Source organism: Marmota flaviventris, chromosome 5 (assembly GCF_047511675.1).
Source record: "Marmota flaviventris isolate mMarFla1 chromosome 5, mMarFla1.hap1, whole genome shotgun sequence".
Classification (NCBI taxonomy): Eukaryota; Metazoa; Chordata; class Mammalia; order Rodentia; family Sciuridae; genus Marmota; species Marmota flaviventris.
The window spans coordinates 40,676,746-40,700,240 of record NC_092502.1 but is presented as its reverse complement, the minus strand read 5'-3'; the positions used below and the strand labels follow the sequence as shown (position 1 = coordinate 40,700,240).

At 42.9% G+C, this 23,495-nt stretch overlaps 1 protein-coding gene across 4 annotated transcripts in view; it reads left to right on the top strand.

Moving 5' to 3' along the window:
- Macroh2a1 (macroH2A.1 histone) overlaps positions 1–23,495 on the top strand; it is a 63,654-nt gene that overhangs the window by 14,455 nt on the left and 25,704 nt on the right. For all 4 annotated transcript variants that reach the window (XM_027941002.2, XM_027941003.2, XM_027941001.2 and 1 more), the window contains exons 3-4: positions 16,105–16,211; positions 16,629–16,826. In XM_027941002.2, coding sequence (XP_027796803.1) covers positions 16,105–16,211; positions 16,629–16,826 — 305 coding nt within the window. The remainder of the gene's footprint in view (positions 1–16,104; positions 16,212–16,628; positions 16,827–23,495) is intronic.

Below are 23,495 nucleotides of genomic sequence, written 5' to 3'. Positions count from 1 at the left end.
GAGGATCCCTATCATTGCCTCTGAGAGTTGTTATGAGGCTGAAGAAGGAGCTGCATGTGTGGTTCTTTTTATTGCCCGTACCTGCGTGTGCTCACATGTTGACCATTAGCATTCTGGTTAAAGTGCAGGAGAGGAGGGGATCCCCAGTAATCCTGTCTGACTACTAGGGTGCCCCCTTTAAGGGATGGTGACAGGAACTGTCACTGCCCATCAGGGCCTGTTGTCCTTCCAGCTGCTTCAAACTTACCAGGCCTTCCCAGACACTGATAGATATCTTGGCAGCTTCAGGCCTGCTCCCTGAGTTATTTCAAGTAGCCACAGGACCTTCCTTCTAAAGCCTGTTATTACCCAACACCTCAGGATGCCCTATTTTGCCAGACTCTTCTGTCTGATGCAACAGGCTCCTTCTGTCCAGAGTTCCTGGCTCATTCGTGGAAACCACTAAGGATTTTCCAGGTTATCCAGGAGCTAAGCATGGTCCTGTTACACAACAGCTGAGGCCAAACCAGCCAAGGAATAGGTGACTTGGTGGCACCCCTGCAGGCCAGAGCCATGGGAACCCTGTTATAAGGACCTCTGTGAAGAGCACATTCTTCATGGAAATATTCTTCCTTATCCTTCTCAAGGATGGAGGGATATGAAGCCTTGCAACTTGAAGCTGGTTTCTGTTTCTTCTCTTGGTTGCAGAGTCCATTAATCTGCCATACTTAAAGGAAGGAAGCATTTGGAACAAACTTGAGTCTAACAACCAGACAACTCCTTCCCCAGATCTCTGTGCATCTAGCTTCAAGCTCTGCCTGACCCTTCCCAGAGCTCTTCCTGAAGATTGTGATACTGTCTCTTGGGCTCCTCAGTGTCCTGGGACTGACTGTCCTTGCTCTGTTTTGCCCCTTGACCTAGATGACCATAGAATCACCACCTTTTGGGTGCTATGAGACCTGGCAATGCATCTGAAACATTTAACCAGCATTCATAGTGAACACTCAATAAGGACAGATAAAAACAAGTGTGATTATGCAGGAAACTGGGGTAGTCAGGGACAGCCTCTGCCCAGCCACCATCTTTGCACGCATTCTACCACTGATCTACAGCCTTTTAAATTTTATTTTGAGATAGTATCATACTAAATTGCCCAGGCTCGTCTTGAACTTGAAATTCTGCCTCAATCTCCCAAGTAGCTGGGGATTATAGGTGTGTGCCATTCACCACAACTCTGTGGAACTTTTAGATTAATGGTGTTTTAAGGGAACCTGACTCTACTTAAGTCCAAGAACGAAACTAGACAGTGCTGGGGTGTAGGAAACATGTCAAAAAAAAAAAAAAAAACCATGTGATATGACTTTTCCCCTCCCCCTGAATTTTCATTGATGATGGGGTGTTTAATGACATATAAGTGGCACTTTACCAAAAAACATGGTCCTATGACTGAAATCAGGGCATGACCTAGACCCATTCTCCCTCTTTGGAGATGGATAAATGAAAAACTTTGTTGAGTTCCTTCATAAAGGAACTTGTTTTAATTTGGGACCACTGAGTAAAACAACCTTCTATACTGTAAGACTTTTCAGAGTCTCTTACATCCAGGTGTCATTGTGAATCTCCAGGAAAGGAAATGTGAGATGTAGTTGTTCCCAAGTTTTTACCACTAAAGTCTTTCAAGGAATAACAATAAAAATATTTTGCATAACAGAGCATAGACTGCTTGCTGGCTAAGCCCATGAGATGGCACTATTAAGAGTAAAGAATCAAAATAGAAAGTCATCTTAAAGAAGGAGCTTAGGTCTGGTTTGTTGTGCCATTGAGGAACCAGGCTGGACTAATAGCTAGCACGATCTAGGCCTTCCGTCTCTATACTGAGCCCAGCACATAGCTAGTGCTGGAACATGTAAGTGAGGAAGTCACTTTGGGAAGCCATACACTTATTATTCTGAGCTGAATCACTCATATGCTAGCTTGGGGACCTGTTCTAGACTCTGAGATTCAAGACAAGAGTCCCTACTCTCAGGGAGCTTGCCCTGGAAAGAAAAACCTTTCAACCAGACCCCAAGAAAATGGGCCTGGTTCCTTTATAATGACATTCTTTTTCTTGTTTGTCCAGAAACCCTACTACATAGACTGATCACACATCTTATTCTACCAACTTACCTCCTAGTGATTTAAGCTTGTTTGTAAAAATCAAATCCACCTGCAGAGGACTTCTGACATTTAGCAGGATGGAAAGCACTACTTCTAGCTCCCAAGACTAGTATCACTGGAATATGCATAGACCCTCCCTAGGTGACCACTGCTTAGATCAGAGCTAAGCTCTGGTCTGTTTAAAATCTAGTATATTTTTGTTTCTTGTAGCTAGAATATATGTTCTTTTCTGTCTTGCTTGGATTTAGTCTATAAAATGATGATGACATCTAAATTTACATATTCCTAATCCTCCATGTTTTAAACCTTGGTCTTTTCTCTTGTATCTCTTCTCAATGACCAGAATCTCTACACTCCTCTGACAAGTACCCAGCATCCTCTAATAGTGGATGCTACAAATGTGAAGCTACCTTAGATTCATGGCTAACTATTGTGAAGTTTCAGGGCCAGCTCCTGACCTGGAGAAGAAGCAGGGTCGCTGGGGTGATGTTATGGCCACTTTATAGACTGAATGAGGTTTAGTCCTCAGGCCTGGTTGCATCCTGCAATAGAATCCCAAGGAAAAGGGGTAGTTATTAGAAATACACCTGGCCATCTGGTTTTAGCTAACAAAATGATCATCCTCATTCCATGTTGCAACTTGTTTGATTTCTGATCTCTAACTCAGATCAGATTTGCCTGTCTTGGATATTAGTCCTGGGAACCACACCTCTTTCCCACTCCCATCTCCCAGAAGTGAAGCAGAGAGAACCCTTTCCTGTCAGCTGCACATCCTGTTACACAGGTACTCATTTCAGCCAGGTCATCACACTTGGTACTTCTGATGTGGGAAAGAATGAATCTTATAAGCTTAGAAGATTGGGGTAGGCAGGGCCTGTAGTTGACTGAAAATCAGTCTCAAGCCTCTTTGCTGCTTTGTATCTGGGATACCCAAGTGTGTCCTGGACTTACCCAAGTAAACAGAGCAGGAGGAAGAGGACAGTCAGGTTCAGATCTTAGTGCTCTATGGCCCCACATCCCTTGCATATTTGCATGACTGTACCTACCTTAGACTGACACTTCAGGTAAAGACCCAGCTAGTGCTTGATGGAACCTTCTGGGGTGTTGATGCTGCTCTAGGGCTCATGCTACTGTGTTAATTGTGTTCTACAGAGCCTTTTATGAGCCTCATTTTCTTTAATTAAAAATATACACATACACAGAAAATGAAGAAGAACTTTAAGGAGCCAGGAGGTTGCAACTAGAATAAAGCTGGAGACCCTGAAATTCAAACTTCAGGATGCTGGATACCTTGTGTGTGCAGACTGCATTTGAATGCATGGTCCCTTTTTTGGTTATGTGAGTAATTTGTGTTTGAAATTTAAGAAGCTAAAACTCACTCAATCCTACTACCCAGAGATAGAAGCTGGCACTGCATGCCTTTTATGTGTGTATGTATAAAAGAGATAGATGTTAGTCTAATTATTTGTTTTTATTAACATATATTATTAATGATTTTATTTGATAACCAATCGTCTCATCACAGAGACTCATATATAATCTTATAAAGCCACTTATGAAATGATTAAGGAGGTGCTTCCACATCAACCCTCCTTCAGTCTCCTGAGGGAAAGATGTCTCCAGGGTAGACATTCAGGGAGAACTTGAAGAAGACTCAGTTCCTCACTATGTGCCTTTGGTGCTTGTCACCATGTGTGCACATCATTATGTGCCTTAAGATGTGGTATCCTGTGGCCAGCACATTAACAGACCCAAGTGGGTCAGGCCTAGAGCCTGGGAGTCACCAAGCCAGGGATGTCCCCCAGTTCTTCACTGCCTTACCCAAGATGTGGATGTACAGTGTGGCTTGAGGATGTGCTGCTTCCAGGGCACATGAATCTGCTGTAGAGCTCAAAAACTGAGTTTTCATGTAGTCCTTCATTTGGTCCTTCTAAAAAGTCCATAAAATTGTCCAGGAGAGTACAAATGTGACCTGGGCCTACTCCATGAAATAATGGTCTCATTTTTCTCTTCTCTCCTAGGTCTAGGTGTTGGACTACAACACTTGGATTGGAGAGAGGAAAGGCCTCAGTGCTTCTTTTTGCAGATATTTCTTCCAGTCTGTGGCTTGTCTTCTCATTCCCTTTATAGTGTTTTCACAGGGTAGAAAATTTTAATTTCAATGAAGTCCAGCCTGAAAAGTATTTCTTTCAGGAATGAGCCTTTGGTAATGATCATCACCAAACCCAACCAAGGTCATCTAAATTTTTCTCCTATATCATTTTCCAGGAGATTTACAGTCTCACACACTATATTTAGGTCTATAATTCATTTGTTAATTAATTTTCACAAGGATGTAAGGCGAAATTTATATAGATTATTTTTTTCCTTTTTTTTTTTTTTAACATGTGGATGTTCAGATGTCTAGCACCATTCTTGAAAAAAATCTCATTGCTTTTTTCTTTTTTTTTTTTTGGTACTGGGGATTAAATCTAGGGGCACTCAAAAACTGAGCCACATCCCCAGCCCATTTTTATTGTTTTATTTTGAGATAGGGTCTTGCTAAGTTGCTCAGGGCCTTGCTAAGTTGCTGAGGCTGAGTTTGAACTTGTGATCCTCTTGCCTTAGCCTCCTGAGCTATTGGGATTACAGATGTTGCCAATGTATCCTGCCCCTCATTCAAATTAACTAGAAATCTTTAATGGTCAAGGAGTCTCACTGTTCTCTCATGATATCCCTTTGAAGGGCAATATGCAGTTTTCATTTGTGCCATCAGGATCAACAGAGAGGTAGACAAGTTCCACGTTAAGTGTACTGTATTTGCTTGAGCCAACAGACAAGCTCACAACACCACTAAATCTGGTTCTGGTTTAGACAATGAAAAGGTGCGACCAAAACTAAATGTGAGTTTTTTCATCTGGGATCACTGTACTTTTGATTGAGGTGTATCTCTTAGAATTTCATTTAGTAAGCATCTTTGTGGTAAATATTCTCAAGTTGTTTTTGAACATGTGTTTATCTCATCTATGAAATTTTCAGCCATTATTTATTTAACAAAATCTATTCTAATTTCTTTTTGGAACACAAATTAAGCATATATTAGTTTTTTTATCTTCCATATCTATTAATCTCGTCCATATTGTTTATTCATGTCTTTCTGGATTACTTTCTGGATAATTATTTCTGATCTGTCTTCTAGAACTATCTTCCAGTTTGCTAATTTTCTCTTCAACTATGTCTAATTTACTGTTTAATTTGGTCACTAAATTTTAATTTTCAGTTATTATACTTTAATTTCTATAATTTTATTGGATCTCTTCTGGATTTGCTTGTCTTTATATAATCTTTTCACTTTGAGTTATCTTTTTTTAAAATAAAATTTTAAAATAAATTTCACATAGTTATTTTACATGCTATTAAGAATATAAGTCTTTATGAGTCTATTTCTGCTGTACTTTGAGTCATTCTTAGGAAATCCTGACCCTCCTCAAGGTTATAAAAGAATGTCTTTATGCTTTTGCCTAGTATTTTTAAAGGTTTCATTTGTCATATTTTTCCTTTGAACCTTTTGGAAGTTATTCTTAAATATGGTGTGAGATACAGATCAAGTTATTTTTGTCCCATATGCTTACCTAGTTATCCCAGCACAATTAATTGAATATCCCATCTTTTCCCTGGTGATCTGAGATGCTACCTTTATCAGACACAGAATTACTAGATATAATTAGCGCTATTTCAGGACATCTTTTTCTGCCTTGTTGATCTTTCTGTCTTATTATAAAATACTTTGTTTCTCATACATACTAGGTCTTTCATGTTTTTTCTCATACATACTAGGTCTTTTGTTGATTTTATTTTCTTTAATAAGTAATAATACCCATGGCAAAATTCACATGATAATAAAGGGTCTGCAATAGACTTGCATCTCCCTCCTAGCTCCTTCATGTGCCCATTTCTCCTCCCAGGATTTTCTTGTATATGGTATACATCTTTTGAAGAATATTCTTTTTTTCTTTTTTATTTCAAAATAAATCTTGAAAATGAAATGCCAAAAAATAGGAGGGTAATGGGTGCGTGTAGTATGCAGAGGTTGATGACTTATTTACATTTGGACCAATGTAAGTGTTGGGAGGATCTGAGAGTCTTTGATCTCACCCTAACCCCCCTCAACCTGCTCAGTTCCCCAGTCAAACTCAAGTCTCCACTTGGGTTTGGGAGACTGCACCTGCCTGCTTTCTGGGCCTGTCCAGGGCTTTCCTCTGGATGGTAGCTTTTTAGTTCATGCCACCTGTAGTGGATCCTGCTATTCTAATACATGAAAGCAGGCCAGTGCCTTGGAGAACACCCCTGCACCTCCATCCCTCATCACTGCCTGACCATTGCAATGTTCAGCTCAGTCTTCAGCAGTCTATCTGGAGTGACCTACTTAGGAAAGACCTACCACTCCCTGAGCAAGGGCAGGGTGCCAAGCTGGGTGCCAGGGGTTGAAAGGAACATTGTTGACTTCCATGGATGTGTATTGAGTGCCTGTATGTGCCAGTCGTGTCAGAGGCCATGTCAGTGACTTGAGGGTGGAGACTGCTCCCTGCACCTCACCCTTGCCTTTGCTCAGCTCCCAGCACAAGGCCTGGCATTTCACAGCTGCAGGAAAAATAGTTATTTTATTGAAGGATGAGAAAACCAGTTAGCAGGAGGAGGAAATAATTAATAATGTAAGATGCAGGAAGCTGATGAGAGCTAAACTACTCCCTTGGATGTTTAAATGAAGAATAAGTAGGATTAACAGGCGAGCACAGTAGACCACATCTATCTAAGGAGGTTCATGGGGCAGCGTAGCTATTGTTGGCAAATAGGAGGGTTTTAGAAGCATTGCAGGGACTGCTCTGTCTCTCTCTGTACCGTAAAGTCACCACATATGTCTCAGTTCTACTTTGAAAAGCATAAGTGGCCAGAAGCTGAAAAGCAGCCCACCTGGTTAAAGATTGCAGTGTTCTGGCAAGGGTGCTACCCATACCCCAGGGTGCCTCTGTACGTGGCTTCAAAAAGAACTACTTACTGAGAGAAGGAAATGGGTCAGAATTCTGCATCTATCTTCTCTCCCAATGTCTCCCTGCTAAAATATCAGCAACTGATGGAACACATTTACAGTTCTCTTGTTTTCTTTCCCTGACTAGAGGGCTATATGTCTAGTCAACCCAGAATAAAATAGCATAAAAGAAAAAGCCACTCCTCAGAGCTATAAATAAGTTGTAACAAGAAGGTAAACCCAAAGGGTATTAATCACAGTCTGCCTCCTTCTGTCTGTCTCTTCCTGTCACCCCTTCCAGTTCTGTTTGCCAGAAGATGACATAAATCCTCCTTGGATTTGTCTGGCTGCCCGGTTCAGCCTACTGTTCTGACCCCTGCCCCACTCCTTTCTTTCTTCTTGTCCCACCCCAGCCCCTTTTCAGGCAAGTGTATCTTTTGTTTTATGGCTGGCAAGCATGGGTTCCCTGGTATCCAGAGCTGCTTCCTTTATAGGTGGTGCCTCACACTGAGGTGTCCTCTGTGTTAGCATTGTGTTGTGACCAAAATACCCAACAAAATTAACAAAAAGTTAATTTTAACTCATGGTTTTAGAGATTCAGTCCATGGTTAGCTCTGGGCTGGAGGTGAGACCATCATGGTGGAAGGGCATGATGAGGGAAAGCTGCTCAGCTCATGGCAGAGGCACTAGGGACAAAATATAATTCCCAGAGCCATGCCCCTAGTGACCTGCTTCCTCCTGCCATGCCCCACCTGTCTAGTTACTACCCATTAATCCATTTGATGGATTAATCCATTGATTAAGTTACAGCTCTCGTAATCTGATCATTTCACCTCTGAACATTGCTATATTGTCTCACACATGAGCTTTTGGGGGATACCTCATATCCAAACCACAACATCCTCTCATGGGTGTGCATGATACCATTCCCATTTATCTACAGAGGATCTCTCCGGGTCTTTAAAAATGTTGGTTCTCTTCATTTCAGGCCTACAGAGGTGGGGAAACGGTTTGGAAAGCCAGGGCTCTGGAAATGGCTAATTATTGACTTTTCTTGCTATCAATATCCTGACTAATGCTCCTTATAGGAATTGATAGCTGAGGCAGTCTTTGGTTAACATTTATCTATTGCCTCTTTCAATCTTGATATTGACTGCTAAGAGTCAATATCTGCTGCTCATTCAGAAAACGAAGGCATTTACCTGGAGCGCATCATTTTTCTCGTCCCCTTACCCCATCCTTCAGCAGTATCTATTCCAGAGGCAGAGACGGTGGCTTGTAATTGTTTTGGGGGTGAAGAGAAAGTGCTTTTGAGTTCTAGGTGATGACAGCAGTTTAAGTTCTAACATCTGCCATATGCCGAGCACATAACCATGTGCCAGACACTGCTTTATGTTGAGCAGCTCACTGAATCCTCAAACCACCATTTTGCTTACGAGGAAACAGGCTCAAAGAGTTTAAGGAACTTCTCTAAACTCACTCACCACAGTGCCCCATCTCCAGAAGAACAGTTTCTACAGGCTGTCTGTGTGTTAACTGCCAAGGGACTAAGGACCACTTAGTCCACTATGCAGTTCATCTTAAAGCAGCCAGTGGATACCTCATGAGGACTAGTGTGTGCCTAGTCCCCCAGGCATGGCTCCTGTCCTCTATGAAGCTGCAGCCTAAGGGAATAGACTTGGAGGCAGTCATAGGCAGCTTCCAGAGCATATGGTATGTGCCTTCAAAGGCTGGAAACATTCCTGTGGCCTGATGTGGTCAGGGAGGACAGGGTCTTGTGAGATGGGGCAGGGATAAGGAAAATGAGAACATACAGGAGGAAATGGGTATGAGCAAGGGTGGGGGTTCCTTGGAGTTTTGTGTGCTGGGCTACAAAGAAGGGACAGTGTGAAAAGTGACAGAGGTGCTGGCAGTAAGTAACAGCTACAGAACAAGTAAGGTACCAAGGGAAAGCACTAGCCTGACCAGGGCAACACAAGGAGCCCCAGTAGGCCTCAGAGAGGACTTTGCCCAAGCAGGTATGCAGAGGTTGTACTGCTCTGGTGCTGGGAGGGACTGGAGGGCAAGAAGCTTTTTGGTCAGTGTCCCTTCACTAGAGAAGGGGATATGTGGAGTCCTGGTGACAGAGCTTAGGCACATGCTTAAACAGTGCTGGCCCTTAGCCTCTGGAATCTACAGGTAGGTGGGACAGAGACTGATCTTGTAAAGATGTACCCCAGAACTGTAATTGCTCTTGGAGTTCTTATTTCTAGGACACACTCATTGCTCTAGAAACCACTATGAAAAGCAACCTGAAAAAATTTCCTGCACTCAGAACCCTTTTTGTGAGAAGCCAGATAAGCAGTCTGGACCTGAATGTCCAAGGCCTGTGACATTCTAGTAGCAAAGGCCAGTTGGGGCAGCACAGAGTAGAGCTGCCTGCTACTTCTCATTTACTCTGTTTTTCAGTTTTAATTTGGAAATGAAAATGCAGATGATAAATCCTAATAGTTCAAAAAAGCATAGAGCACAGTTCTCCCTCTGGCCTAGTCCCTGCTCCCAGTCCTTGTTGCCATGATGCCTAGGTGAGAGCATAGACCCCTACCTCAAATGACAGTCTATGGAATGTACCCACCCGGTCCACTCCTTGTTTTCCCCTCTTAAAAGTCCATCTGGGAAATAGTACCATGACAAGGTTCTTAAATGAATTTCCTCTTTACATTATACTCTTCAAATCATTTCATTTCAGCAGCCATCTCTGATTGTTCACCCCATCCTAGGATGAATTAAGAACAAATGGCTGTGGTTTTTCATATTAAAACAAACATACACATTAACCATTTCCTTGTATGTTAATTTAGAGTCCTTGAAAGCAAGTGTTTGGTGGTGCGGAAGGCCCTACCCAGCTGCCAGCCAGGCCAGGGGTTAGAACAGGTTTGGGGACCTTTCTCAGGCAGCTCCCTCCAACCCCTTCCCGCCTCAGGCCTGAACTTCTGCTGCCTCAGCAGAAAGCTCTGGTCCTTTTTCTCCTATTGTGGTAAGACAAAAGACCCAGACCCTATCCCAAGGCAGAGACTGCCTGTGGGGCCGCTCTGGGTGCTGTGTTCCATCAAGGCAGGTCTGGCAGCACTGAGGTTAATCAAGTTCAAGTGCATTTTCCAAACATATGTAAACTGTTAAGTGTAACAGCAAAGAATAAACTATCGGGGAGGAAACACCAGGTTTTTTGTTGCTTTTCTCCTCTTTTGCCTCTTACACACATCCCTCCATCCAGTTATTTAGGTAGAGGAAATAGGGCTAAGGGGGAAGTATTGTTTTCTTTCCCTAGTAATCAAGTCTGCTGCACTTTTTATTTTGTAATAGTGTAGTTGTAGCCTCAGTAAAAATAGCTTGTATTTATCAAGTTTTCAATTCAATGGTAACTCATTAAACCTCACAAGCCTGAGAGGTAACCTCAAGCCCTGCTTTATAGAATGGGAAACAAAGCCTTGTCTCACAGCAAAGTGCAGGAGCTGGGTCATCAACCCAGTGCTCACAGCTAACCGCAGCTCTAAGCAGTGTGCATGCTTGCTGCCTCCACTGCAGACGGGCAAGCCTTCAAGAGAGGAGGAAGCGTTCCTGATGGGGAGCTCTTCAGGCATTGGGCTGGGTTGATGGGTTAGAGCAAGGTAATATTTGCCAGCAATCACAATATGCCCATCTTGTTAATGTGTATGATATAAAATGACTTTTTTCTTTATTGTTAAACATGGAAGACAGCATCCTCTAGAACTTACTTTAGAAATTCCCAAGTTAAGCTGTGTTTCTGGCTTATTGGAAAACCGTGGGAAGGTGGGAGACTTGACCAGATGCTGCCTCTGAGATCCTTGACTCTTAGACTTGACAGCAAGGAATAAGCTTGTCAGACTCTGAACCATCTCTGGTGAAGTAGAAGAGTGGTTCATGAACAAAATACTTTGTATTTGATAAAGGAAATATTTTCTTTCATCACTGCCATAAGCTTTACTTTCTCTGTAGAATGCTTAGTTCTTTTGAGGCCCCTGGGATAGGCAGATTGGGGAACTTCACTGTGGCCTAGAGTTTGGTTGATAGTTCTGCAGTGTCAGTCCCTGTCACCCTGTGGAAAGGTGGGGGTGATTCTGGGATGCAGCTGCAAACACTTGGGGTCAACTAGGGAATTAAGGAGGCTGTGGTGTGGTCAGGATGCAGGAAGCTCTTAACAGACGCCTTCCCATTGGGGTTGATTGGGTTAAGGTCTTCAGAAATGGTGTAAAATAGCTCTGAACCCAGTGAACTGCTGATGGAAGGATGGGAGATTTGAAAGAAATACAATAAACAGATTCCTTATCGTGTTTCTGGCTTTGTAGCAAATATCTCTTTTCACCTTGGGATTACATGAACATTGGCTTTCTTTGATTTCTGGTTGTTCTTTTCAATCTTTTCTTTGTTAGATGAGATGCTTCAAACAGGTCTGTAAAATCCCAGAATCTTTCCTATTGCAAGGTTTGTGTTTGGAATTTGGCGCAGCTTCTTTTCATCACCTGTTAGCTGTTAGGAGTCTAATGCTATAAACCATGACTTCATCTCCCTAAAGGAAGATAGGAGAAATGCTTCCATACAACAGATATGGTTTAGTTAAAGCCTGGGGGTGCAGGGGTGGAGTGTGGGAGAGAAAGACCCTAAGCTTTAAGTCTTGGGGTGAGCTTGGAAAGTAAACCTGTCAAAAGTATTCATGTTAGGCAGCTGGTATATAGTTGAAAGGGCTGCCAAATCCTGCCATTATCCAGGACAATGGGAATCTTGTCAAGTTGCCTTAAACCGATCATGTTCAATGAAGCTGGGGAGCTTTGGGCCTGGGGGTGCCTCTACAGTGCTTGCTGCTCTCAGGAGAGACAACGTTGCCCTGCTGGTCCCCACCACCACAGATGGTGAGCCAGCTCCTTACTCATTGTTAGACACCAGGTCTGGCCAGGAGTGGGAGCCAGTACACCCTGGGGTGTCCTGCAAATCAGATACTACAACAAACAAAAAACACCTTAAAAGAATAACTAATGAGTTGGCCAGTATTGCTCATCATTCCACTTGTCCCTTTTGTGGCATTTATAATTGGGAACCTTCCCACACTCAGAATCCTCTCCAGATCTGACCCAAGAATACTGGGCCCCAGAGCAGTCCACTTCTGATCACTGGCAACAAAATTAAACTGTTGCTGGCCTCACAGACTTGGCTCCAGGGGGTGGAAAGCCTGGTAAAGGCTTCTGCTTCTCCTTCTAATTGCTCTTTTCCAGTTCCCTGGAGGTTTCTGACAGATTCCATTTGTTTTGGTTACAGCCTCCAGGGCTATGGCTCCTGAAAAATCCCACCTAGGGAGGGTCCAAGGGTTGAGTTCCGGAAACTATGGAGAAAAGGATTTTTACTTGTGGATCTGGTATTTTCCTGCTTCTCTTTCTCAGAATCATTTTTCTCTTAGATTAGCCAGAGACAAAAAATTTAGAGACTCACAAAACCTTCCAAAATGTGAAATGAACTAAATGCACAAACCCCTACTATGTAGGAAGGTGAGGGTTCCATTGAGGTTGGGGCAAAGAGAGCAGGTTATGGTCTAGCCTAGAGGATGGCCCGCTTGCTAGTGGGGCTATGGGCCCATCCCAGGAGAATGGGGTACAGTGGCAGGAATCACCATGCAGCTCTGGGACCTTCATGACTTAGCTTTCCATGTCACATACAAAGCAGAGAATCACTAACTGGAAGGAAGACTTCATCAGGATCTCTCCTTTGGTGGCATGTGCCCTGCCCCAATTTCTTGGCAGTATATCACCCTTTCTACCCCTCCATCCCATGAACATGTGCATACCCTGGATAGCAGATGGAAGTTATTTCATCTTGTTGAGTTGCTGGCACTTTGTACCTCTCCTTCTCCTCTATAGCAGGCAGCCCTCTCTTAGCCAGGAAAGACCTTTATGATTGCCATTTCTAAAACTGGGCTGAGGATGAAATGGTGGGTATTACTGATACTCAGCAAGGGGTGAGTTTGTGCTGCGGGTTCCCACTTTTGTTAGCAATCAGGATGTGTCTTCCATCTTTCTTGGCTGTTGTAAAAATGCCCAGGCCCTTTGCCTGCTGTAGTGCAGGGATGGGTGGAGTGTGGAACACGCTTCTCGTAAAAGGTGTGTCTTCATCTTGTATGTCCCTTGATGCTGGTGTTACTGTGGTTACTATCCATCTGGAAAAAATGCAAGAGTAAACAGAAGATTAAGTGCCTGCTCAGCTAGCTGGGTTGTGACTCTGTGCCCCTCTCAGTTACTCTTGCTGGACAGAGCTCCTGTCTCTGCTTGCAGAGCTGAGGGCTCACTCTTTGGCAGTAGGGGGCTGGGGGCTGAACAACCATCTAGGGGTTTTGCAGGAAGGAAGAAGTCCTGGACTTCCACACTCCTTGTAAAGGAGGTGGTGGAATGTGACCCTTGCCCTGCACTTTCCAAGGAACTGAGATGCTCCCTGTCCCTCACTCCATATGCCCCTTCATTGCTCATTGCGACTCCCAGATGGATTTAGTTTGGTATTCGTACTCCAAACTAAAGTAGCAACGTGTGAGTACAGTTCTGGACATTTCCTCAGTGGAGAATCTGAGAATATTGAACTTGTAGCCACAAAGTAAGACCCTAGGATAAAAGGCCTGTGGAGGCTGGGGAGTATGTCCTCTGGCTCCTGGGGAGTTCATCTGTGACTCCTTGGTCCTGGGGTTCCTTCTGGGTCACTCCATTGCTTGCTTTCTTTGTTTCACACACTGCCTACCCCACCCAAGTCCAGGGATCCCACACATACTCAGGCTCTTCCCCAGCCCCACACCATTTAGGTCTTTTGATCCATCATTTTCCTTGCACAAGAGAGTGAGGGCAGCTCTGCAGAAAATGAAAAGACCACATCCCTCCCCTCCCCAACCACCAACGACCACTTGAGTCCCATCTTGTAGAGGGTCTTCCGCTAACATGCTGGGCAGGAAGTGGAAAAGTCTACTTCCACTTTCTTGAGAAGCTGCTTTCAAATGATTTTCTTGCCACAGAGTTGGTCTTAGTAAAACAGGTCACTTTGGTGGACATATTCACTCTTTCTCTCTTTTTAATGAGGGGCAGGTAAGACTTTTTTTTACACATGATGGTCAGCAAATTAAACTCGTGCATATTCTGGCTCTGGAATCTGATGGCCTTGTGTTTCCCTGTGGCCTCAAAAAGTGGAGGTATGCTGGTGGAGGGGAGGATGCTGTAGATACCAGGAAGCCAACAAAGTGGTTACAGCTCCATGGTGTCAGATGCCCCTCCAAGGCCTTGCTGCATTGGATTCCAGCACAGGGATCACTGTGGCTGGCTGTCCTTCCTGCTCTCTTACTCCTGGAGGCTGTGCTCTTATGGTGTTCAGACATCAGCTTTGGCTTCCTTTTGGGCTTTTTGCCCTTAATGGAGATGGACCTGTCTGCTGGGCATCAGGACCCATTACCATGATCGATTGTCAGAAAGCTTCATTTAAACTGGCAAACTCAACTATACTAAGGCTGTAGGGGAACAGCCCTGTGAGACTGACAGGTAAAGGTGGCTCCCCACCCCACCAATTATAGTATTTAAGTACTGGCCAGCTTCCCTGCCTGGCACTCATGACTCTTGCAACATGACTGAAGCCCAGGGAAGGGACCCTGTGGTACTTCTGTAGCACGGTATATGCAGCTCTGCAAGTGATCTCCCTGTTGACCTGGGAACATTGAAAACACAGGGGCCTTGGTACCTCTGTGTCCCTCTCTTTAAGCACAAGGCTGTGTGTCTCAGTGTGGTATTTTTTAAACAAATGAATTCCTGGATTTATCAGGGAAATGTGCTGTTCCAAGTGTGACTGTTTTTTCCCCCCGGCCTGTAGGAAAGTGTTCATGAGTAGCCAGGTAGCTTTTCGGCTTTACACACAAGTAGCAGTGTTTCATGTGGGGTTCAGCTACCGTTAGTACCTCTTAAAAATGTATATACCATGTAATACTGTAAATTTCAAACACATGATTTTTGTGCACCTAGCATTTTGTCCCTAATTATATCATAATGATTCCAAGTACTGACTTTGCTGGAGAGATCCAGTGTTTACAACACAACTAGAACATTAGAAATTCTTACCTACAGGCAACAGGTCAGGCTTGAGGTGGGCCCAGAGAGTACTCTGGCAGGACATCAGAGACAAGGCCTTAGCAGGGGCAGAATCACAGAAGTAGGCACTGTAAGATACATTCTGGAATATTTGGCCTTTGGTTTTTTGGGGATTGGCTCACTTTGCTTAGCATGATATTCTCCAACTCCATCCATTTACCTGCAAATGCCATAATTTTATTCTCTTTTAATGCGGAATCATATTCCATTGTGTATATATACACATAGTTTCTTTATCCATTCATCTATTGAAGGGCATCTATGTTGTTTTCACAGTTTAGCTATTGTGAATTGAGCTGCTATAAACACATGGATGTGGCTACATTACTATAGTATGCTAATTTTAAGTCCTTTGGGTACAGACCAAGGAGTGGAATAGCTGGGTCAAGTGGTGGTTCCATTTCAGGTTTTCTAAGGAATCTCCATACTGCTTTCTAGAGTGGTTGTACCAATTTGCAGTCCAACCAGCAATTTGTGAGTGTGCCTTTCCCCCCGCACCCTCGCCAACATTTATTATTGTCTGTATTCTTAATAACTGCCATTCTTACTGGTGTGAGGTGAAATCTTACAACAATTTCGATTTGCAATTCTCTAATTACTAGAAATGGTGAACATTTTTTTTATACATTTGTGGATCAAATGTATATCTTCTGAGAAGTATCTGTTCAGCTCCTTAGCCCATTTATTGATTAGGTTTCTCACCTCAGGGCAACTATTTGCCCCTGTTTCCATGCTGTGGGTGGGGATTAGGACACACACAGACCTCTGATGCTCTAATATGATCACATACTTTTTTCTGCTCCTCAGCGGAGATCTTGGAACTGGCTGGCAATGCAGCAAGAGACAACAAGAAGGGACGGGTCACACCCCGGCACATCCTGCTGGCTGTGGCCAACGACGAAGAGCTAAATCAGGTATGAGGCTCCCTCTTCCACCCCAGACACTAAGCATATAGCCCAGGAGAGAGCAGTCCATCAGAGAGGCTGTAGTGGTTGGCTGACTAGCAAAGCTGCGGATGGCATTTTAGACTGTGAGCAACTTGCCTACTGCCTCTGGTAGTTTTTCCTCAAGGCCGTACTGGAAGTGTGGGTAAAATAAGGTGTTTGGCTCTCCCTGGAGAAAGAATATGATCTGAAGTCCATTTGATTAAGAGACTCTGAGGACTTGATCCCTGTATAGTAGGCCTGAGTTCTGTCAGCATCCTCCTAGGGGCCATGGAGGCAAGAGCTGTACCAGCCAAAAGCAAGAGGACACATGGGCAGGGCTGACTTCTTGAAGGTCAGAATCGTGGCGGTCTGGCTCACCATCTGCTACTTTGGTTTTCCTGCAAGCTGCTAAAAGGAGTCACCATAGCCAGTGGAGGGGTGTTACCGAACATCCACCCTGAGTTGCTAGCAAAGAAGCGAGGATCCAAAGGAAAGTTGGAAGCCATCATCACCCCACCCCCAGCCAAAAAGGCCAAGTCTCCATCCCAGAAGAAGCCTGTGTCTAAGAAGGCAGGAGGCAAGAAAGGGGCCCGGAAATCCAAGGTATGTGATCTGACAGGTCATGTAGGATGGAGTAGGATGATGCACAGGTAAATGGGGCCCTAAGGAGGTCAACCCCTCAGGGGCTACTAAGGGAGGAACATGTAGGAGCTGTTTAGACAGGCCTAGCCAGCTCAGGTAGCCAGTCAGGAGGGTCTCCTAGAGCCTGGACACAGTTGCCCTGTGGGTAAGCCGGATGGGATGGGATTTCAGGGAGGAGTCGGGGGGGGGGGGCAGTGACAACCCTAGGCTGGAAGTGCTCTATGCCTAGTGAAATGCACATGCACATGGAAAGGGGCTTCCCTGTGCTAGGAGATGGCCTGCTGTCAGTCCTGCTCTGAGACCAGACTGCCCTTGTGCCCTGATGCTCATTTGCAAGACTTTCATTCTTTTGCCATAGCTATATGTCTGTCTTTGGGCATGCTCTGGCAGGGGTGGTCCAGAAGTTTTCCTTTCAGGATGGGTGCTTCTGTCAAGGAGGAAAAAAGATTAGCCAGACACTTTCTGCCTGACCTAACTTGGGTGTGAGGTACTCATCTTTTTGTGTTGAGGGAAACCCTGTCACTAGTGTGACCAGTGCCATTTTGGATGGGCAAGGACCCTACATCCTAAACAGGACCCTCACATCATGGGGTCAGTGCTCTGCTCTCCTGTCTGAATGTCAGCTAGAACGTGCATTCTTAAATGTTGTCACAACCTCTGGGGCCAACAAACAAGGGATGATACAACTCGGAGCTGACCTCCCTTGAGGTGCCTCTGAGGAATTTTCCTTCTGGCCTTCAGATGGACCAGAAGGAAGTTACCTCTGGCAGAAGGTGGCCCCTCTATCTTGTCAGACCCCAGTAAGAAGTCCTGGAAGGGCCTTGTGGTATCCAAAGATATGGCATTGGGCAGTTGTTCCTCCACAAGCCCAGACCCTCTCCCCAGGGTGGAATAGTGAGGATACCTTCCAAAGATAGGCTTCAGTGGTCATCTGGTAAGCCTGCCAGCTCCTAGTCTACAGCTTGTCCTCTTCTTGGAGCCCAGCTTTCATCCCAAAGGGGAACACCTCTAATCTTCTCCTATCTGTTTACACTATTTTGAGGCTTCCATTATTTGAGGTGGAATAGGCTGTATTCCTTGTATGCCCTCCAGGTGCAAAAAACACTCCTGAAAATGAAATCTACCTCTTGGCAAATCACCATTCACGCCAGGCCCAGAGTCTCTCCCTGTTCTTGCAGAGAGAAACTTAATATTGAAAACAGCCCATGCATTCCACCTGGTTCACAAGTCCTGGAGGAGGCTGGGGCGGCCAGGCAGGGACTTCACAGAATGTTCTATTTCATTCCTGCTAACTATAAAATTAGCAGATCGAACTGTTCCTTTCCCCCTTACAACATTTGTAGTTGAGAGGGTGGCAGGGCAGGGAAGGTGGGACACAGTGCTGTGCAACCCTTCTTAAATGTTCAGAAAGACATAGAGGTGTCAAATCTATCATCTCTTGAAAGCAGGACCCAGGTGCCTGGATGCCCACAGCACAGGGCCCTGGCACTGGGTCTTAGAGTAGAACGGGAAAAGCCATGTCTTGGGCCTGGTCCTTACTGTAGCTGTGTCTTGAGCCAGTGCTCTTCTTTGAATGTAACATGCTGCTGTGAGAGTTGAGCATGTCTATGGGACACCAGCATCTGCCAGCAAACTAGGGCTGAACCTTGTTCCCTTGTGACTCTAGCCTTCTAGTAGATTTGGTCCCGTGACTTTCTGAACTTTCCAATTTATCAGGAATTCTTTCTTTCTTTTTGGATTTGAAATATAAGGGTGTGTGTGTGTGTGTGAGTGTGTGTGTGTGTGTGTGTGTGTATGTGTGTGTCCTTAGCTTCTAGTAGCTATATTTGGAGTCAGCGTTTCTAATAACCATATGCCAATAATCACTCAAACACTCAACTTTTCCCTTGATTACAAAAGCAGGAAGTCTGTGATGGTGGTCTGTTTTTCTTCCACACAATAAAACACATTGTCTGCTTACTGTACCAGTATTTGGCTAACATTAAACCCTGGGGGGAGCTGAAATTGGAACCGTGAACAGCTAATTTTCAAAACATTTGTTTAATGTAAATTGTGGTATCAGCTCCCAGAAACAGCAGAGAACCCTGCATTTCCAGGTTTAAGTGGATCATTCTGAAAATAACCTTTCCAGAGAAACACAGAGAAAGCCTTAGTAACATGCTAAAGCACTTGTAGTGAAAGGAGTCGGTATTTTTCAAGTGTCAACACTCAAATTCCAAATCATAATTTTCCCCCCAATTCTATGTAATTTGAAGGTTTTGAAAATCTTCAATTGTGGCAGCTGAGTAGCTATAGTGGAACACAGAAGGGAACAAACTCCATGGGAACTGTGAGTCCAAAACCCTGGCTGTGCCCCAGGGTCCCCCTCCTTGGGTGGCCTCAGGCAAGTCTGTTCCCCTCTTTATGCCTCAGTTACATCTACCCTATAAAATGATAGGCTCTATTCTGTCCTTACAGTTCAGTGGCTCTATGCATATTACCCAGTGTGTTTTTGCATAGGTAATATATATGCGTGTTTGGATAGTACATGAGTTTGCAGTAAAAAAAATTGCACTGCCATCATAGTCTCTGAAGTGAGCTTTTATTTATTCGTTCAGGAAGGATAAATAAATATATGCATGTGAAAGAATATAGATTTGCAAATCCCTTCACATCCTACCTGTTCTTAATGGTTAAGAATTGACACGATGGAGTCAGCCACCTGGCTTTATATTTGAGTTCTGCTGAGTGATCTTGGCAAGTTACTAAACTTCCCTATCATTCAATTTCCTCATCTAGAGCTATAACACAGGGTGATTGTGAGGCTTAACCCATTAAGTCCCAAGTTTTTAATTCTGTGAATATTTCAAATATGTATTAAAATAGGTTGGACATCATCAGCTGAAGCTTATTATAGAATTTATTATTGATAATAATAGTAATAAAGTCATTGATAATAGAAATGAATATTTCACCTGTTAATTTTCTTTAAAGAATAGAATTCTAAAAACAAATTTATCATAAATTTACCACAAATGGTAATGCTCAATTTAAGTTTTTATAGGTGTCCCATATATGGGACATGATGGATTAAGAGAGAATTCACAACCAGGCATGGCGGCACATGCCTGTAAATCCCAGTGACTTGGGAGGCTAAAGCAGTAGGATCACAAGTTCAAGGCTAGCCTTAGCAAATTAGCAAGGCCCTAAGCAACTTAGTGAGACTCTTGTCTCAAAATAAAACATAAAAAGGGATAGGGATATGGCTAAGTGGTACTGAATTCAATGTCTAGTACAAAAAAATGAATTAAAAAAGAGAATTCACATAAAATACCAACAGCTGTGTCTAGCACACTGGTGGCTGCTGCCACCCTTACCTTGGCAGTTCCTCCACATCTCTGCACATAGAGCGTTTCATAGGATACCCGTAGTTACTTCCATAATATGTGAAACCCATGTAACCAGTCCTCCAAGAATGGACTTTGAGATGGTTTTTAGTATTCATTCTGATAGTGCCACAGTGACCATCACCAGAGGTGGGGCTCTGTGTTCACGTGCAAGTATATCTATGAGATGAAGCTCTCAAAGTGAACTTGTTAACACAACGTGTGAGTATTTTTTTTTAACCTTGATGGCTGTTATGCACTGCAGAGCATTTTAACTCCATTAAGAATTTTAAAAGCTTTCTTATTCTTTGACATTTGATATCAAGTTGCTCAAAGGAGAAAGAATTCTCGTTTGATTAGTATATTTTGCATCTATGCATGCTAGTTACTACCTCAATAGAGGAAGGGCAGCAGTGAACACAATGTTCTTGCCCTCCCCAGTGCTCAGTGAGGGGAGCAGGTGCAGTATAGAAGGTAGGAGAGAGTAAGTGCTGTGACAGAGGGACACGATGGCATAGGCAGTGTTATATTACATAAGTGGTTGGGGGAGGCTAATCTTCTAAAGTAACACTTGAGCTGAGACCTGAAAGTAAAGTATTGGATTATTCAGGTGCCTCAGAGTAGAGGGCTCCTGTGCACCCGGCATCCCATGAAGTGGGAGGGAACCTTGAAGGGAAAAGACAGGATTTCTCTGCCAAGCAGACAGGCTGCAGAAGGAATGGTTTGTTTGTTCTCTGTACCACTTTACTGCTTGCTATCTTGGCCACTTGTTTAATCAGCAGTTCTCCAACCTGATTATTCTATGAATAGGTAAGCTATAATTTTGAGCACAATTGAAAAGAATTTTTACAGATAACCAAATACTCAAATACACTCATACGTTCTTCCTTATACACACACACACACACACACAGTACACTAATTAGTGTAACAATTTCGTGAAATTAGAAGAATTTAAAACAAACATGATGGAATGATGTTAAACACGCTTTTATAAACAGCACTAAATATATAGTTACTACTCTAAGATTAGATTAATAAAGAGGCATATAAAATAATTATTAAAGATACCTAAAATAATTCAGAAACAATCATCTAAAAGTACAAACTATAATAGGAAAACAGGGGTTAACTCAGAATTGAGAAAATGTTTCTGAGTCTCTTAGTAAGAATCTCTCAGATTCAGTGTCCTTGAATTAGAAGACTCAGTACTCTTAAGATGTCAGTTCTCCCCCAAATTATCTATGGATTCAACACAATACCATTGAAAATCCAAGCATGATTTTTTTTTTGAGAAATTAAGAAGTTGATTCTAAAATTTATATGGGAATACAAAAGACCTAGAATAACCAAATCAACTTATAAAAGGAAAACAAAGTTGGAGATTTAATAATACCTGAATTCAGGATTTATTAAAAACTATAGTGATCAAAATAATGTGGTATTAGCATGATAGTATTAACATATCTGATGAAGAATCTCAGACTTAGGGAAGGTGGACAATTTCACAAGGTCATACAACTACCAGAGTCTGGATTCAAACGTAGAACTTGAGTTTGACCCATGCCCGTGGGCCACTTCCTTAGCAGAAGACCCTGTTCTGGTAATGGGGACTAGAAAGCCTTCCACAACAGGGCAAGTGGGGGCAACAATTTTAATAATTGCTGAAAACCACCAGGATCATGGCATTACCCTTAGAACCTGGCTTGTATCCAGGTAGGGGAAGCTTAAATGCCTCAGTTTCCACTGAGCCAGCTCCAACTTCCATGGCCTAAATTCCTATCTATTATGGCTTTCTCACCTCTTAAAATTCCCATATCCTGTGGGGTATGATAGCGTACCCCTGTGATCCCAGGCTAAGGCAGAGGATTGCAAGTTCGAGGCTAGCCTTAGCAACTTAACAAGACCTTGTCTTAAAAAAAAAAAAAAAAAAAAAAAAGGCTGGGGATGTGGCTCTGTGGTTAAATGTCCCTGAGTTCAATCCCTGGTACCAAAAAAACAACAAAAAAAAAAGATCCCTGTAGCCTTGGGTAGAAGCACTAATCCTTATACTATCTGTTTATCCTCCAGTGGGAACATCTTTGTTCTATTCCTGTATATTTACTGAGCACCTTCTGAATGCATAGTGTTGTTCTGGGTAGAAGAGAGCAGTGGTTTTCAAGCCTTACCTACCTTCTAAAAGAATTTGAAATATCTTTTTCTAAAATTTTATTTTTGTAGTTGTAGATGGACAGAATGCCTTTATCTTATTTGTTTATTTTTATGTGGTGCTAAGGATCGAACCCAGTGCCTCACACATGCTAGGCAAGCACTCTGCCACTGAGCCCCAGCCCCAGCCCAAGAATTTGAAATATCTTTGTATCATACAAATTTATAATTTGACAGCTTTACTTTTCATAACGAATTTAAGTAGCTGTAAAGGATATGATTTTTGGTTTTTTAAAAATATTAATGTTTAAAAATTGTTTCATCTCTTTTTTAAATATCCAGTGGAGCTGGGCAGGATAGCACAAGCTTGTAATTCTAGCAACATGGGAGGCTGAGGCAGGGGGATCACAAGTTGAGGTCAGCCTCAGCAATTTAGTGAGACACTGTCTCAGAAAAAGGAGGAGGCTTGCTGGGCATGTAGCTTACCACTGGGTTCAATCCCAGTACTTAAAAAAAATTTAAAAATAAAAAAAAATGTGTATATATGCATGTGTGTACACACACACACACACACACACACACAGTGGAATCTAGATATTCTGATTTGAAACACCATCTGTTTTAAAAGTATGCAAAGAAGCTCTTTTATAATAGTTAGAAATTTTACATTATTTCTTTTTAAACTTATTTCCCTTTCACTTAACCCTCAAAATTTCATTTTAATTTAACATGCTTTGTACTTATAATATTCTGTTGATTTCTGCAACAAAATGATTTTTCAATTTATTTTGAAAAATATTTTGGCCTTTTATAAAAGCACTAAATGGTACGAATTCTACAAGATTAGATAGCTGATGCCTTTATTAATAATGCACATTTGATCAAACCAACAGTGCATTACTAATGTTAATAACTATTAGGGAAAAAATAAAATTTTATTAGAAAAGCATTATGGGATGGGTGGATATAGATTTTTCTCCCCAGTTTAGTTTAAGTATCCAAAGATGAATGTTACCTTTTGTTAGAATGAGACAAAGTATGGACATCCTATTTTTGTATATTTATAGATGTAAGTGCATGGAAAATCTTGTTCACTAAGATAAGTCAATGGGAACAG